Genomic DNA, 17839 nt, shown 5'->3' with positions numbered 1-17839 from the left:
CTAAAACAACAAAACAAGACTAAATAAATTGGCCCATTAGCTTCTCAATCATCCAAGCCAAATGCCTTGTCAAATAGGTCAGCTCCCCTTCTCTGGAGGGCTGCTTTGTGGGAGAGAATCCCGGTCATTGTAGTGTGCCGGCAGTGGGCGGAGGGACGCAGCCCAGCATCAGGATCTTTTCCAGGGAGTCTTCTCTTCTCATGAGGTGGCCAAAGTATTGGAGCCTCAGCTTCAGGATCTGTCCTTCCAGTGAGCACTCAGGGCTGATTTCCTTCAGAATGGATGGGTTTTCTTCCTCAGTAGCATGTTGGATGCCTTCCGAATGGAGGGGCTCATCTTCCAGCGTCATAATTTTTATATGCCTGTTGTTTTTGTCCATAGAGTTTTCTTGGCAGGGATACTGGAGTGGCTCACTGGTTCCTGCTCCAGGTGGATCACGTTTAGTCAAAACTCTCCATTATGACCTGTCATAGCATAGCTCATAGCTTCTCTGAGATATTCAAGCCCTTTCGCCACGACACAATCCAAGAAGGAGCCTGAGATTATACTAACAAGCAAAGAAGGTGCTCATAATGGGAAGAAGCACTCTCTAAGTCAGGGCCGGGGAACCTGTGGCCCTCCAAATTTTGTTGGACTCCAACTCCCATCAGCCACAGCTGGTAGGGCCAATGGTCTGGGATGATGAGAGCTATAGAGAGCCAGTGTGGTGTAGTGGTTAAGAGTGGTAGATTCGTAATCCGGGGAACCGGGTTCGTGTCTCCACTCCTCCACATGCAGCTGCTAGTCACGATTCTTGGAAGTCTCTCAGCCTCACTCACCTCACAGAGTGTTTGTTGTGGGGGAGGAAGGGAAAGGAGACTGTTAGCCACTTTGAGACTCCTTCGGGTAGTGATAAAGCGGGATATCAAATCTAAACTCTTCTTCTCTTCTATAGTCCAACAACACCTGGAGGGCCAAGTTATGCACCTAAACAAACTTCTACATACGACCTATTGTTGTTAATATCAGGTTTATATATGTGATAAAAAATGAATATTATTAAATTATTTATCACCATAACCATCTTCACCAGCGGTACCATCAGAACAGGATTTTGGAGCTGACATCCAGGATTCCACTCAACACAATGAGCAAGGGAGGGGCCCCTCAGATGAAGCAGGACATTTCAAAGTGAAGTAAAACAAAAAACCATCTAAAGAGGGGGCCTTGTAAAGCCATTAACCCACTGAACTGCACCCACTGAAGGTAACAACAAGAACAATAAAAACTTCCAACTTGGGGGAAGGATCCTGAAGTTCATCTCAGTGAATTCCCACAAAAGGCTTACAAAGTCTTATGAATGTGTGAACGCCATGGGGTGGTAGCCCCTTGACAATACAACTGCATGGAGGGAACCTGCACCCAGCTAGCCATGACCCACCTTCCCACATTTTAGCAGTCTGAGCTAGTGTGGCGAAAAACCACCAGAGCCTATAAAGAAGTTATAATGTAAGCATTGATTCTCCTGAAGCAGAAATAGAATTTTAAAAACACTAAAAGACATGCCATACGGAGCAGCCTCCCTATGGTTTCTTTTTCAGGCAGTTGGCAGGTCACAGATGTGGATGTGTGATCCAGCCCTAAGCCTAAATATAATAAAATGCTCTGTGGTGTCACTAGGTTGGGGCCAGTAGTTCTATAATAAGAGTTCTACTCCCTACATTACACTACCCAGCCTGTGGTCTAGGTACGCCTCCGAAAACTGGGTTTTTTAAACTCCACTCTCCCCCAACTTGATGATAGCAGGACTCTGATAACAATGAGATTTATGGAGGAGATCAAAAGCATAATACTGCCTGAAGGGCTCAGTTATTTCTTTTATAGTGGTAGATAGTTCCCACTGAAGATAAAAGACATGCTCTAAAGACAGAAAAAAGCAATGCCTCTTTGACAATTAGAGAACCACAGGACTGGGAAAGACCAGTAGAATTAAAATAAATACTAATGTTGGAGCAGTCATTTGGTACCTAGGGGTGTATGGGGTATTAGGGGAAGGGTAGTACCTCTGATGGGGGGCATGTCATGCTCCTTCTGGGGTAGTTTGTCTTTGTCTACCTTTGGTCCCCACCCTGCACTCAGCTCTCACATGCGGCTCTCAGAAGCTGTCAGCATCTGACAGTGGTCATGCCCTGGGAAACAGCTTTGACTGGCCAGTTAAACCAGGTCAGGGTAGTCGATGGGTCTCAAATCCTTGGTGAGTTAGGGTCTTCCCCTGTATGTGAAGACAGGCTCTGATGGATTGAGTGAATGAGACCAATAGTGGGTCGAATGGTCAAGAAGTGTTTTCTCCACATACTGTAGAGAGAAGTGTGGGGAAGATGGGGCTCATCAGCATAGGAAGGTAGCCCATCTAGGAGAAGGAAAACTCTGGTCCTAAACCTTGGCTGCCTTGTGGAAAATCGTTGGGACAAAAAAAGGCTGAGGAGTAAACACTATACAAATCCAGACTGGAGTCCCTACGACAGTTGGATGCCTCCTTCCAGCAACTCCTGCAGCTAAGCAAAACACATTGTTCTGCTTTCCTTTGGACCACATTAGCAAGGCCGAAATAGGGAGCCTTGTGGTCTGGGCAGCCCAGGACCTCCACACAAACTGCCAGGCTTGTGTCCTATGGAGGTCACTTCTGGGCTGTTAATGCAGTGGTTTGAGTTCACCCCCGAAGGCACACTCCATTCTCTCTCAAGACAGACAGAAACCATCAACAACATTTGGTACCTTTATAACATACACAAACACACACACATTGTTGTATCCAGTGCCAGTCATACTCAACCACTGCAATTAATAGACATGAATAACCAAGGTCCATTAACTTCAATAGGTCCCAGCTGATTACTATGTTAATATTCTGTATGGCTATTTACAATCCAAAGAACGGTATCCACCTCTTTAGAAGTTGTGAGAAAGATTTGTGCACATAGAAAAAGGGTGCAAAAGCTCACGAATCAGCTACCTTCCACTTCACCAAAACCATTATAACAAAGGTTGAGGTCAGTCATTTTTAATCTTTGGTGGAGCAACCCCATACAGGTTAGTAATTTCCCCAAACAATGCATAAGCATAGCACGTTTTTGGCAACCAGGGTCTATATTGGATGGCATACTGGATCGTAAAACAAAACACCCTCTATTTTAATTCTGTGTTCATGTTTCAACATGCAGCCAACAGGTTTTCTGCTAGCCTTTCCCTTTTAGCAATTTGTCCTTTCAGAGGACAGTCTATGGTTAAAAACCAACAACATTGTCAAGCCCAAATACAAACTGTGACTTGGATTAACATATGTTCCGTGTATTGATTATTATTTTTTAAATAGCCCAAACAAAAGCAAAATAGAACATATGCATTCCCACAGCCACAAGGCATATACGGTACCTTCCCTCTTTCATTTTACATGTTGCTGAATAAAAAAAAAAGAAAAAAAGGAATTACTGCTGCTGCCATAGCAACCGCTCAATCACTTCACAATTCTGCTAGTTTAAAAATCACACGCGCTATTCCGATACAGAGGGATTCATGAGGCAACATGACACTTCACTATTGTGCTTTTCGCAATGTTTCAAGAGCACAACACGTATCAGAATAAACTGATAGCTGCCTCTGAATTTCAGGAGCCATTTATAACTTTTTATTATCATAGCTCCCTGTCATTTCCTTATGCAAAACGTGCATGAAAACAGATGTAAAGATATTTGAATCGCAAGATAAGAGAAGAGATTACAGGAGACAACCCGTTTCAGAGCTGAAGCTGCGACCTGTCAGTCACAAGTCAAAATACTTCTTCTGTGCAGTACTCAAGGGGGGATAAACACTTTGATAAGTGACAGAGGGAGTTGCACTGGATGGGCGTGTGATTAGCTTTAATCATAGAAGAGTCGTCCTGGAAGTCATTGTCACGTTTCAGTTTCAAATAAAGATAATACCTGTAGTGTTTGCAGGACTAGGGGCATATGTTTCCACAGATCATTTTATGCTTGATTTAAGCAGGATTGCTCGAACAACTGCAGCCCATGTATCATTTGAATATCTGCAATCCTGTGCATACTTGCATAGTAATAAATCCCACTGAGACTTACTTTGGGGTAAATATGCACAGGCAGGCTTCTATTCCATAGGTACTTTCGCATATAGACCTTAGATTAGCATAGGCTGGTATTCTTGCCACATTATTGTCTAACTTGTGCTTGGCCTTTCCCTTCCCAAAGACCACCTCCATACCCTCCAACATTTCTCCAGTGAAAATAGGGACATCCTAGTTAATAGTAATAGTAATAATAATAATAGTAGTAGTAGTAGTAGTAGTTTTACCCTGCCCATCTGACTGGGTTGCCCCAGCCATTCTGGGGGGTTTCAACATATATAAAACCATCACAAAACATGGAACACTAAAAACTTCCCTATACAGTGCTGCTTTCAGATGAGTTCCAAAGGTAGTATAGTTTTACCTATCTTCTTTGCTTGGGGGTCACATAACTCCATACCCTCCAACATTTCTCCAATGAAAGTAAGGACTTCCTAAGGAAATGTGGGACATTCTGGGATCAAATCAGAAACTGAGACAGCTTCTGTAAATCTTTCCAGGTCATTTGACCAGCATGACTAAACTGCTTCTGGCGCAACAGAACACCGTGACGGAAGCCAGAACACATGGAAACACCATTTACCTTCTCGCCACAGTGGTACCTATTTATCTACTTGCACTGGTGTGTTTTTGAAGTGCTAGGTTGGCAGGAGCTGGGACAGAGCAACGGGAGCTCACCTTGTTGCGGGGATTTGAACTGCCGACCTTCCGATCGGCAAGCCCAAGAGGCTCTGTGGTTTGGACCACAGCGCCAATTGCATCCCAGTCTTGAGTCAGTAATTGTCTCTAAGCCTAACCTACATCACAGAGTACGAGTATGATGAATATGGGATACAACCTGCTGCCCTCCTGAGTTCCGTGGAGAAAGGTAAGGATTAAATATATATATATATATTTTTAAAAGGCTCCAAACAAACAGGACAAACTAGACCTGTTATGTGCACATTAATGGTCATTAAAAAACCACAGAACATTTTAATAAACTCTTAGTATTACAGTATGGAGAATGCAAATAGTATGGTTTTGATAGAACTGATCTAGCAATGCTGGTGGCAAGTCTGGGTCATCCGAACCAAGGGTTCTACCCTTTTTATCAGTATGTGTGAAGGTTGAAATCTCATGGGACTTACATAATAAGACACCGTGACACGACTATGAATACTTGCTGTTTGTGATACTGTTACTAATTTTCTTTGAGCCGCAATACACAGCCGCATTATACCTTGAAGACGTGTTTTCACAATTATGTGCTATGCTTCAAATTTCCTCGCTTAATTACATCAGCGCAGATAATAATCTCACAGTCTTGTCTCCAGGAGGCACACACTCATTTGTAGAAAAAAAACTCCCTGCTCTGTAACCTTCTAGCACAGACGCCAGTTCAGAAAAGCAATCCCATTGACTTCAGTAAAATCAGAATTGCATCTGGAAAGCTGCTAACCTGTTTAAATGCCCGAGGGTTAATTACTTTTCCCACAAACACCCCAATCCTAAACACATTATCTGGAAGCAAGCGCTATCGATTTCAATAGAATTTACCTCCAGGTAAGTCTGCTAAGGTTGCTGCCTTCAAATTACATGCTTAGCTATATATGTCAAGGAACAATTCCTTATGTCAGGGAGCCTTCCCTCCGAACACATGAAATAAGACAGGCATATGTCATGACTTGAAGTATGAAGCACAATAAATAAAAGACTGGAACTGCATTTTTAAATGCACAGCTCATGCATACATGTGTAAGTTTGGTGCACGTGTTAAACATATATGTACAAGATGTAGCACAAGTAATCACAGACTTGAATGTTCCTGCATTTGCTTGTTTATTTTATGTGCATCCCGCTTCTTAAAGGAAATCGAAGTGGTTTACATAAAACATTGAAATATGCTGATAAGTAAAAAATACACTAGTTAAATCCAGCAGAAAACAGATTATCTAATTAAAAGAGGAACAAACCCCTGTCTTTCCTCCCCACTACATGTTAGAATTCTAGCCCGTTCAGAGGTATGTGCCTATCTGTTCAGGCACCGGCTGAATTCCTTAGACCTCCCTCCGGCGACTCCCGGCAGGAAACAACATACTCGAGGTCCGTTCCGGCGATTTTCCTCAGGCTGTGAGGAAAACACACCAACTGCTTCTCCTCCTTCTCCTCCTCCCTGCATATCCCCAGGGAGGGGAATCAGACACAGACAGAAACGTATCTACATGTCTTTATTTGTGTCTTTAGCAGTCATACAGTAAAGATGTCTGCTCTCTTCAACAAAACAGAGAGAAACTCCAAAACTCCACCCATGTACATCCTGTACAGGTCATGTGACAAACCCACTGAGCTAACATCCGGTGCTCAGTACAGAATGGACTGCCCCTTTGTTCCCATGGCAACAGTCACAAACTTCCTGTTTGGCTTTCCAGCCACAAGCAGCAGACTTGGCTGCTATAGCCTTTGCTTGCTGCTGCATTGGTGCTTTAGAATAACACTACAGAGCGTGTTCTCCCTGAAATAAGAGCATGTGTTGCGGTAGGGTCTGCCAAGCCAACCCTCTGTTGCCAGGCAGGTAAAAGTGAGCTGGCCTGGAGCAACAATTGGATGGCCGGGTTGCTGGGGCAAATTGCATGTTGCAATGTGGTGGGTGGGACCAAAGGCTTTAAATATTTGGGCACTCAGCTTTTGCTTTCTCTTTCGCTGAGTGCATCGGAAGCTGTTTGCATGTTTCTCCCACTTTAAATGGCAGCCATTGCCACTGGGACCCTGATCTTTGGAACCAATAATTTCAAATAGCGGCTTATGCTTTTGTCAGGATCAACAGTGAAGGGAGCAGAGGGCCGTCTCCCATGCATGTGATAGTCCTAAACCTGGCCAGTCCCCTTTATCTGCTATTCGCCACAACTGCAAGTGATTTTTGAGCATCACATACAGTTTGGCCCTTAGTAAGCATGCACAGGATAGGACTTCAAAGCTCCCAGATGTGGCTGTTTGTTGTTTCACTGCAATACAAGAAACTCTGGATGTGGAATAGTTGGAAAGCATGTAGGGTTGTGGTGGCTTTCCTTTGGGCAGTCAGAGCCTCCAATATGCCACAGATGCTTTCAGACATCCTTGCAATCCCAGCTGATTATCTGGAGCTCTTCATCCACCTATCACAATGAATTCCTGACTATCAAGAGCACTTTATCTCTTACATATGCAAGGATACAATTGATGGGTCCACTTCCTGTCCCTGTTGAATTTCTCTGCCACTCCCCCTCTCTCTCTCACACACTGCTTGGTTTTCAGGCAAGTCATGTTCTAGGTTGCATTGCAATTGAAATAAAGGTTGCTATTCTATTGCGATCTGAGGACAGGTCTTCCGTAACCTAGACAACGTAAGTGTGCATGCTATCGAGTCATTTAGAAGTAAAAATATTACAAGGGACACCTGAACAGTGTAAGAGGAACAGTGGGGATTCCCCTATTTCTTGGAGGGGAATAAACTTCTGTAGAAATGCTAAAAGTGGCTTGCTACTTCTTTGTAAAAATAACACCAGAATTTACAATCTGGTGTAATTCATGGAAAGTTCTGGAAAATCTTCATTAATAAATGATGAGCTATCAGTACAGAGTTGTGTTCTGATTTATTTATTTTTTGCCTAGTGATGTGAGTATAATGACTTAGAAATGTGTTGTATTTATACTTTAAAAAAACAGCAGTTCACAAGCAGACTCATCTACATATTGGAAGGACAAATACATCAAATTTAGGTCCCTGCGGATCTTGAGATGAAACAGAACTTGAGTGAAACCAGGTGGGAATAATCAGACACATCAATTGCTTTGTTCGTCCTAGGGGATTTTGCTCCTGACATACTACAAAGCTAGGAAATCTATTTCTTAAAGGCCACAAAGATTTACTCATGTGGTAGGTGGAATGTGATATTGTATTATGACAGATACAACAGTCTAATAATCAGAATTTTTAAAAGCCCTTAGGATGATTAACACAGTTCACATACGAACATCCGCAAGATCTAGGATCTTATAAAATAACAAATCAGGCATTTTAGATAATGACATGTACTGCAGTCACCTACCTCCCCCATGCCAATCTGCAAAATTTTCAGTCCTGTTGCTTTTTCAAGCTTGTCTTTGTTGTCAGCTGTTAGGAAAATTAAAGAACGGCAGAGTTAAAGGAAAGTTGAGAATGAAAGGGTTTTGCATCATACACTTTCATCACTGCTGAGATGCCAAATGTTTTCCCACATTCATCCACAAAGAATCCCTGTCAGTTGGATTATTTCAGTTTTACAGGGATGGGTTGAGGAATCAAAATGTGCTCTCAGCTAATCATTTAAAACATAGCTAAACATTTGAACCTGGACTCAAGTTCTTAGACCACCTGGCTCTAATTGTCACATAGGATTACATAAACCAAGAAACAGAGTTTTCAACTAATTAATAGGGTTCCTATCCTGTCCATCAGATCACCTCAGGTCTGATAACAATATATAAACCAAAATCATAGAATTTCCACATACAGTTCTATATATAGATATTAGCACTCAAAAGTCATAGAGGCAGACAAATGTTTTCTGCTGGGTCCGAAAGATGGACAGCCAAAACACTTGGCAGAGGATCTTCTTCACCCAGGGAGCCATTACCAAGAAGGCACTCCCACCATGACCCACAGGGCTTTGCAGCTAATATCAGAGTCCATCCACGTACTGGGTCACATCAACACCATAAATTTAAAGCACATGTCTTCTCCTCAAAATTATTGGTACTGTAGTTGGTAAAGGGTGCTGTGAACTGTAGTTCTGCAAGGGAGTAGTTCTACAGCTCCTAGGAGGTTTTTTGGGGGGGGAAGCCATATGTTTTAAAATGTGTGCTAAATGTACTTTAAAGATATGGTGTCCTCCTGAGATTTCAGTCCTCATGCAATCAGTTGCTGGACCACATGGGTCTGCTGCTGTTCTTGCATATCTGGTAGATATCAGATAAAGCTGCTGATTTTATACACCAGGGTCAATCATACTGCTGGTCAGGGGTTCTGGTGAGTTTAGATGAAGTGTCCAGCCTGCTCTGCTCCGAATTGCACTCTTCCTAAAGTAACAAGTCTCACATTTGAAAGGCATTCCTGAATGTAGTGTTGCTCTTGGGTCAAGAGGTGATGGCAATGGCCAGCTCTGTATGGTTCATCAATGGCATCCATTCTTAGAGAAGTTAGACCTGGCCACAGCCTTTCAAAACTTAGTTACTTCATTGTAATTGTAATCCTGTCTAATGCTCTATTCCAGCATTCAAAAGAGAGGACAAACTGTGTACACCAGTCTCGCCCCTTCTGACTGCAGGCAGGATTCTAAGTTTCTGTCATTGCTGGTTCATCCTTGATCATATTTTATTTTATTATGGGATATATCTAGCCTCATATAATCAACATGCTTAACTCTACTTAATTCATGAAGGGGTTAAGACCATAGAATAAGCTGTCCTGCCAGGCTTAGCTGGGTCATTTACTGTCACCTTGGAAGGGTTACCAAACTCTTTGTTCTCTCCCTTTCCACTGTGAACTCAACCAGTAAAGACATCTAAGCTGAATGCTCCAAGCTTACAATGAATGGCTTTAGCAAGCCATCTTTGTCATTCCATAGAAATAATTTAGAAACATTTACCACTTTGAAACTAAGCCAGGTTTTGCTGCCTGTGTTATCTATCTGCTGTATGGAAAAGCACATAAATCTGACGTCTGAAGAGTTTGTCAGTAAATTTACCAAACATATGGTCTCTTTCCATACTAAGATAAGTGGAGAGTTTTAAAAGTGACTTAGAAAGGGATATTGTAAAGGTCTAACAACCTGTATTTCCACACTTTACTTTACTGCATGTGCTGTGATTTTAAAATCTCTGCTGAGGCTCTCTCACCAAAGAGTACTTGCCCTAAACCTCATCTAGGGAATTCTCCATTTCTAGTATTTATTCTTTTAACCAAATTACAATGCTAAAACCCAACAGTTATATTGCTTTACCCTAATGTAATGTAAGCTACCTTAGGTGGTTATTTTGTATATGTGGGATATACATTTTAATATAAGAAAGGAAAGAAAGAAAGAAAGAAAACATGTACAGTGGTACCTTGGTTTAAGAACAGCTTAGTTTATGAACAACTTAAATTAAGAACGCTGCATACCCGGAAGTAGGTGTTTTGGTTTGTGAACTTTGCCTTGGAATAAGAACATGTTCCGCTTCCTGTTGAGTGTGTTCCATTTGTAAATTCAGTCCCCCGCTGCTATGGGAAAGCATGCCTTGGTTTAAGGATGCTTTGGTTTAAGAACGGACTTCCGGAATGGATTAAATTCATAAACCAAGGACCCACTGTATACTCCCCACCTCATGTGGAGGCACTTGTTCATTCAATCATACCCTCATTGAAATCTGTTTAGGTCAGAAGACTACTGTCAGCCCCATATTCTTGCAACAAATCACATGGAGGTCTCCGTGCCTAAGGACTGAACTTCGTTCAGGTGACAATCTGGTTCATTTCTTTCTGGGGGTGGGGATGGCCCAGTGTCTAAAGATATGGAATTTGCCATGACAATTCAGCTCTTTGCCCATTTCTACCAGTCTTCTTAATCCCATAAACTTTTGAACACTCCCCTTGCATTCTTGTTCTTGCACTTATTTCTAGTGCTTCAAAAATGTTTTACTCTCTTTGCTTTCAAGCATGCTCAAGAGCTTTCCTGGACTGCAGCCTAGAAGTGTAGATTGATAGATAATTCAATTCAGTATTGCTATTTAGTTATTTATATAGTGCTTCACGCATTCAAAGACTCAACTAACATCAGTCCATTTATTTATCCTTACAATTCCCCAGAGAGATAGCTAAGTAAATATTATTAAATCCCCTTTGTACAAAGAGAAGGGCAAACTGAGGCAAAGACGTGACTCAACTCTCCCTAGCTGCTCAGAATCAATGCTGGGATGGGGATTAAGATGCAAGCCTTGTTGAGAGAATAATGATTTCAATGTGTAAACGCCTACGTATTTCTTGCAGTATATATAAATGCATTTTCATCTACATCAGTGATCACATTGGTTTGGTACATGTACTAAACAACTTTTTTACGTACTGGAATAATTAAAAAGAAGGTGCACTCAAATCCCATCGGTTTCAAGTTTGATACGTAAAGTGAACGTTGTCTCCAATATGTTATATATACGTCAGCAAAATACTGCAACCTGAATTCGCTCTGTTTCACAGATATTACACAAATTTGTAAGAAAATGGAAGTTATCTGCCAATACTATGTATCTATTTATACATAGTTCCTACCAGACAAAGCAAGCTTTGGACAAAATTTTAGGCCTTTCACCACGATATTGAGGTGTTTTCCTGCTAATTTACCCCTCAAATCAGATAAACTTGACAAAAGAAGAAAACTTAACATAATCAAAGGCTGTGGTATTTGACACTCCCATGGCAATTGCTGTAAGAGCTCTGGCTTCCTCATGGAACTTTCCTAGTCACTGATGCCAGTGCTGATACGTTATTGAATGTTTATGAACATGCCTAGTATTCAGTATTTTACAATACAAGGCCGAGAGGCAGATGAGGGTGTGGAAAAACATTGCTCCTCTGCTGTGCTCATCAAACTACTGATCATTTGCTAAATCAATATATGAATGCTGACTATGGAGATGTGTGCTACTGGTATGTGTCAATAGTGTGTCTGAGTACTGAGTAAAATTTGGAATAGGTCCATGTGTAAACTGGGGAGCGTACAAAGAGAAAATGGACACTGAGAAAATATTATCCAGAGAACGACATGAGTGAGTTCACACGAGTCTCCAGTTGCCATATATGTATTAGTAATCAATTACGTATTAGAACAACATATTAATAACTTCAGATATTCAAGCCTCCTCAAGCACCATTTATATTTTACTCTCAGAGCAGTTAACATGAAGTAATCTCAATAACTTAATTTACATGAGCCCTGTGAGGAAAGTCATAATCAGAGATACTGACTTGCCCTATTCCTGGGTCATCCTTCTTTGAACATCTTTGAGTGAGCTTCACAGCTAAACGGATATTTCTCTTGTCCAAACCTTTCTAGCCTTTATACTGCATTTCACTAAAATATAGCAGTAGTTTCCATACTTTTTCATACCTTGACAGTAAACGGTCCCAAACATCCAGGACCCAGATCCGATGTTCTTTTAAGTCCCTTGTTCTATATTAGTTCCTTGTTCTATATTAGTTCATGCCTCCTGTTTCCCCTTTCTACCCAATAAACTAGAAGTACATCTAGTCTGTGCTTGATGCAGTGAGACTATGGACTCAGATAGACTGGTAAAGAAAAAGCGATTTATATGCGTCATATATACGATAGAACATTGTGCCATCAGGTGGCGATGTGGAGTCCCATCTTTCTCTGCCTGTTTTCCCTGTTTAAATTTACAACGCTTTAAACATAACGCTTTTCTGATGTGTCTAGACCCAGCTCATATTGATGGAAGTAATAATGGCAATTCGTGTTCCTTCATTATTATGAATTGATGGTTTGAAGTCCTTGTAAGGCAGAAGTGAAGATAAATGACACCTGTTACACCTTTTAGGAGGTGTTCAAATCAAGATTACCTTGGCATTATCAAAACAAAGTGTAGTGTGCTGGATTTAACTTTATTACTCAAAGCTCTGTCTGCAGTCCCCAAAATGAAGGGTTTAATGTTGCTGGTAGTGACACTATAGATTACCTTGGGAAATTTTATCCCCTTCCTGTAAGAAATAAAAAGTGTTGCGAAAGAGATCGGGGGTGGGCGTTAGCAATCCTTTCATAGTGTGGAGATGTTATGGAAAACTGTGTTGGTAGCTGTGAGATGTCAAAAACTACAGATTTATTCATTCAAATCGAAAATCTAAGGTAAAAAGCAGAATGCAACCAAATGTTTCATAAACATATCTTGTGGAAAAATTAAAACCACACCCTTTAAAAATTCTTTAAATGATCTATGGAATGTTAAAAGCATGTGCACAATTTTCACAACATGCATTAAGTTTTGGTGTGGCAATCCTGGTTTGTCTTGATAACTGTGAGGAGAAAAAAATGGACAGTATTCAGTTAAGGCTATAGTCCTCAACACATTTGCTAAGATATTAAGTCACACTGGACATAGTAGAACATCTGAAGAAATATGGATAGAAGTGGGTTCATCAGGCATTTTTTTTAAAAAAAAAGATTATATGGTATGAAAACAGCTGTGTGCAGATTTGTGAGCTGAAATTTTGCTCTCTGCTCAAATGTCAAAGACATCTTGGGAAACAATTACTTACAGAATTCATGGTTAAAAAAACAAAACAAACAAAAACAGAATTGTAGAAATACACCTGTAAAGGTAAAGGTAAAGGTACCCCTGCCCGTACGGGCCAGTCTTGACAGACTCTGGGGTTGTGCGCCCATCTCACTTAAGAGGCCAGGGGCCAGCGCTGTCCGGAGACACTTCCGGGTCACGTGGCCAGCGTGACATCGCGGCTCTGGCTTGCCAGAGCCGCACACAGAAACACCGTTTACCTTCCCGCTGGTAAGCGGTCCCTATTTATCTACTTGCACCCGGAGGTGCTTTCGAACTGCTAGGTTGGCAGGCGCTGGGACCGAGCAGCGGGAGCGCACCCCGCCGCAGGGATTCGAACCCCTGACCTTTCAATCAGCAAGTCCTAGGCGCTGAGGCTTTAACCCACAGCGCCACCTGCGTCCCTACAGAAATACACCTGTACTATGTAACATTTCCCTCAACTATTTAAAATATAATGAAGATAGCACACATTGCAAGGGAAGATGCAAAAAAGTGAGCTGCTATTTTAAGGAAAGGCAATGAACAACATATGAATTCCTTTTTTAAAAAATCTCCTCATGAGACAAAAGGGTTTCTGAACACACAAAAAGAAGTCCATTAAAATTAAATTCGGTAGATGAAGGATATGCAAATTACCTGAAGAAGTGGAACCCTATAATGTTCTCAAAATTCGGCAATAGTCTATTTAATTAGTATTTTAATTTATCAGAATAATTCTTTGCACTTGACAATTCCATATAATTAAGCACGTAGCTACAGTGGAATAATATCGCCTGCTCACTTTATACCAGTTATTTTAACCTGGAAGAATATGTAGAAGTTTCTTCTGTGATCTAAATTACAATGGGGACAACTTAATGGCTTTGCTCTATTAAGCGGCACGACTGGAGGGTTACTGAGTGTTCAGAGAGGTAGAGGTTGACACAGCACAGGGCCTTGGATCTGACTAAAGGAGAGATGAGGCACTTTCTGAACAACATAATTTATTTCAGTGGCTTGTGCGAGACGGGTGGAGAGAAACCATTTCACGAGAAAAAACAGCCGAAATCCTTAAACTACATCAGAATATGCAGCAGACTTCAATGAGACTGCATAAAGAGAGAGGGGGGGGCTGAGACATTCTTCAGTGGCTAATGCAAATGCCATTAGCCGACTGGCTCTCGTAGGTTAAAAATGCATTTATTTCTGTTTCACTGCCAAAGACGAGCCTTCCGTTGGGTTGGGATAGATGACCGTTACAGCCCTTCCAGCTGTACTGCCATTTTATGAAAGGAGGAGATGGCTTAATGTTTGGTAACCACATCAAGCGATGCATCATTAGGCAACTTTTGGGTACTAAGCACTCTGGGTCACGATGCCAAAGAGGAGCTTTCTGCCAGACCTCTTAATCTGTCAAAACAATTCAGTTTAAGCACTGCTGACTTACTTGTTTGCTTTAGCCTATGTCTGAATTCACACTCTTCACTATAAAAGTGAAAAATAGGGTTTGAAATGAGAGAAAGAAACCACTGACATTTCAGCATCCTTTGGGCGTTTACCTTGCAGGAGAAGTTGAAATGTTAGGTATATTTGCTCCTTTGGAATAAATAGTTGACATTTGTATAGTCCACTTCTTCCTCTCACATGAAGATATGAAACTGCTTAACAAACATCAAATAAGTTTTCATGCCTCACCACATTGGGTGGTAAATGTAATTTAGCTAATATCCATTTGCCTTGCTAATTTTTAATACAAACCAGTAGGTCTGTTTAGGTAAGGCGAATGGATAAAACACAGTCATTCAGAGACAGGTAATTAAAAGCAAAAATACAACAACAATACATATGTTTGATTGGCTTCTTCTCAAGCAAGAGCCATCAGTTTTGTGCCCGCAAAATGTCTCAGTAAATATCCCCTCAAAAATGCACAATACATGAGAGACTGTTTGCTTTCCTGCTCAGTTATTTAGCCTCAGTTTGCTCAGGCTCTCCTACATTAAACCTGCCTCCCCCAAACACTCTGACATTTCACTGGATGCCAAGATTGGACACCTCCCATTCTGAACACAGGAAAGGGGGGGGGAAGCTTCTCTTTTTGTGAGCAAGTGTAGTGGAGCAAGATGGGCGAGCATTCAAGAACCATTTTGTGGTCTAGTCTTGGTTTTTCCTCTTGGTGGCCATTTTGTATTATGTCACACCCCCTACGGCAGCCATTTTATGATTGGCACCCACAGGACTTCCTCAGAGGTCCTAATGTTCCTACTCACCCTAAAAGGCTGGCAATCCCTGCCCTAGAGAAATAGATACCACAACAGGAGCGTAGTACCAATGGAATTTATCCCATTTGTACTTCCCAAACATCTCAAGGGCCCCAAGTTCCACATCCCAGGTTTAAAGCATTTGTAAAATTGCTACAGCCAGTCTCTGGGGTGGGAAAAAAGGTTGAGAAGCAGGAAGCTGGCACAAGAAGAGTGAAATTAGGAAGATTTGTAGTAGTGTAGACAGCAGACGAAGTTCAGGGTGATGGGGACATAGACCATACCTGGACCAGGCAGTGCCAAGGCTTATGGCTGGTCCTATTAACTCTCTAGCAAATGGTCATAGTTACAGTCAGTATAAATGATTAGATTTCTCATAATGTGACATTGTTTCCCTCTGCCATCCTGTTCCTTTTGGGCATAGCACATTTGGTCTTTGCTTTATTTCCAATTTCAACGCTATACTAGAGAGATTAATAATTTAAAAACCACCGCCAACGAGCTATATGTTACAGACATTGAAGTGACAATGTGGCTGACTTAAATGGTCAGGCGCAACACTGAAATGCTTCCTTTTTCCATATCCAAAGGGATTATTTGTCAAAGACGAGGCCAAAAGGTTGCAGAGAAAAGCTATCTTTGCCCCTCCTTTTCCATTCAAACTCAGGGAAATATGCAAGACCTTTATCGCTCACTTGTCTCTTTTCTAATCTCTGGCAAACCTGCAATGAAAACGGTGGCACAAAAAGGCTAAGCTGCACAGTAATAATAGTGACAGCCTTGTAAATGTTATGTCAAATCCAATTTTCAAGTCATTTTTCAAGTGATTTTAATTAGATATTGTTTCAATCTCTTTTGCATTAATATAATTTTTCATAGCAACGTCTCACCCTCCAGTCTATTGGAAGTATTTCCCCACCCCCCATCTGTATCTTGACGCCTTGAGTAATTTAAAATGGGGTTTTTGTTTACGGCAATTTTCACTGTACTGGTCCCATAAAGGCCGCTACAGCCAGTAAAACTGACACAGGAAAGGCAGAATTAAGGCTTCTTTTGCTGATCTCAGTGGAGCTTGTAATTTAGCTCTTCTGGAGACATGACAAGCACTGTGAAGGCTACAAGTAGATAATAAAAGATTTGTATCACTAGTTTCACATCAGCATTTTACTTCACTTACAACTACCACTGATTAAAGAAATCCAATTGATTATTTATATTAGGTTTAGCTAGTTCAAAAGCTATAATAGAATCACAGAATTGCAGAGTTGGAAGGGACCCCAAGGGTCATCTAGTCCAACCCCCTGCTATGCAGGAATCTCAACTAAAGCATCCGTGGCAGGTGGCCATCCAACCTCTGCTTAAAAGCATCCAATGAAGGAGAGTCCACCACCTTCTGAGGGAGCCTGTTCCACTGTCGAACAGCTCTTACTGTCAGAAAGTTCTTCCTGATGTTTAGTCAGAATTTCATTTCTCGTAACTTGAAGTCATTGGTTGGGTCCTACCCTCCAGAACAGGAGAAAACAAGCTTGCTCCATCTTCCATGAGACAGTCCTTTTGATATCTGAAGATGGCTAGGATATCTCCTCTCAGTCTCCTCTTATCCAGGCTAAACACACCCAGCTCCCTCAATTGTTCCTCATAAGGCTTGGTTTCCAGACCCCTGATCATCTTGTTCACCATCTTCTAGAGGCACATGTTCCGTCTTGCCCATATCATTCTTCAACTATAATGCCCAGAAGTGGACACAGTACTCCAGGTCTAACTAAGGCAGTCAACCAGCTACAAATCCATCAAACAGCTATTTCATCTAGCCAACATTTTACCAGCTTCTCCAGAAGAACCAGCTACAAATCCACCAAACAACTATTTCATCTAGCCAACATTTTACCAGCTTCTCCAGAAGAATATTTATGAAATATCAAAAGCCTTACTGAAATAAAGATACACAACATTCACAGTATTTCTCTTCTTTTGAAATCAACCTTCTTAAATTCCAGAGTACATGTCCGTCTACACTCAACTTTCCCTTTCCTATAATGTATAATGAAACCTAAGAGTACCTCATCATTTCCTCCCAAAATTCCCAGTTCTTTCACTTTATTGATCAGTTCCTCCCTGTTGGTGAAGAACTGGGTCCAAGAGAAATGATCCCCTGTTGCTT

The 17839-nt window shown here is 41.4% G+C and overlaps 1 protein-coding gene across 1 annotated transcript in view; it reads right to left on the bottom strand.

The window, feature by feature from the left end:
• PTPRN2 (protein tyrosine phosphatase receptor type N2) overlaps positions 1 to 17839 on the bottom strand; it is a 604238-nt gene that overhangs the window by 264976 nt on the left and 321423 nt on the right. Inside the window, exon 12 of the mRNA XM_081882780.1 lies at positions 8185 to 8249. Within this exon, the coding sequence (XP_081738906.1) occupies positions 8185 to 8249 (65 nt within the window). The remainder of the gene's footprint in view (positions 1 to 8184; positions 8250 to 17839) is intronic.

This window comes from Podarcis melisellensis (genome assembly GCF_964234715.1).
Source record: "Podarcis melisellensis genome assembly, chromosome: 12".
NCBI classification, from domain to species: Eukaryota; Metazoa; Chordata; class Lepidosauria; order Squamata; family Lacertidae; genus Podarcis; species Podarcis melisellensis.
The sequence above is the reverse complement of the archived record's forward strand: the minus strand, read 5'-3'. Positions and strand labels throughout refer to the sequence as shown.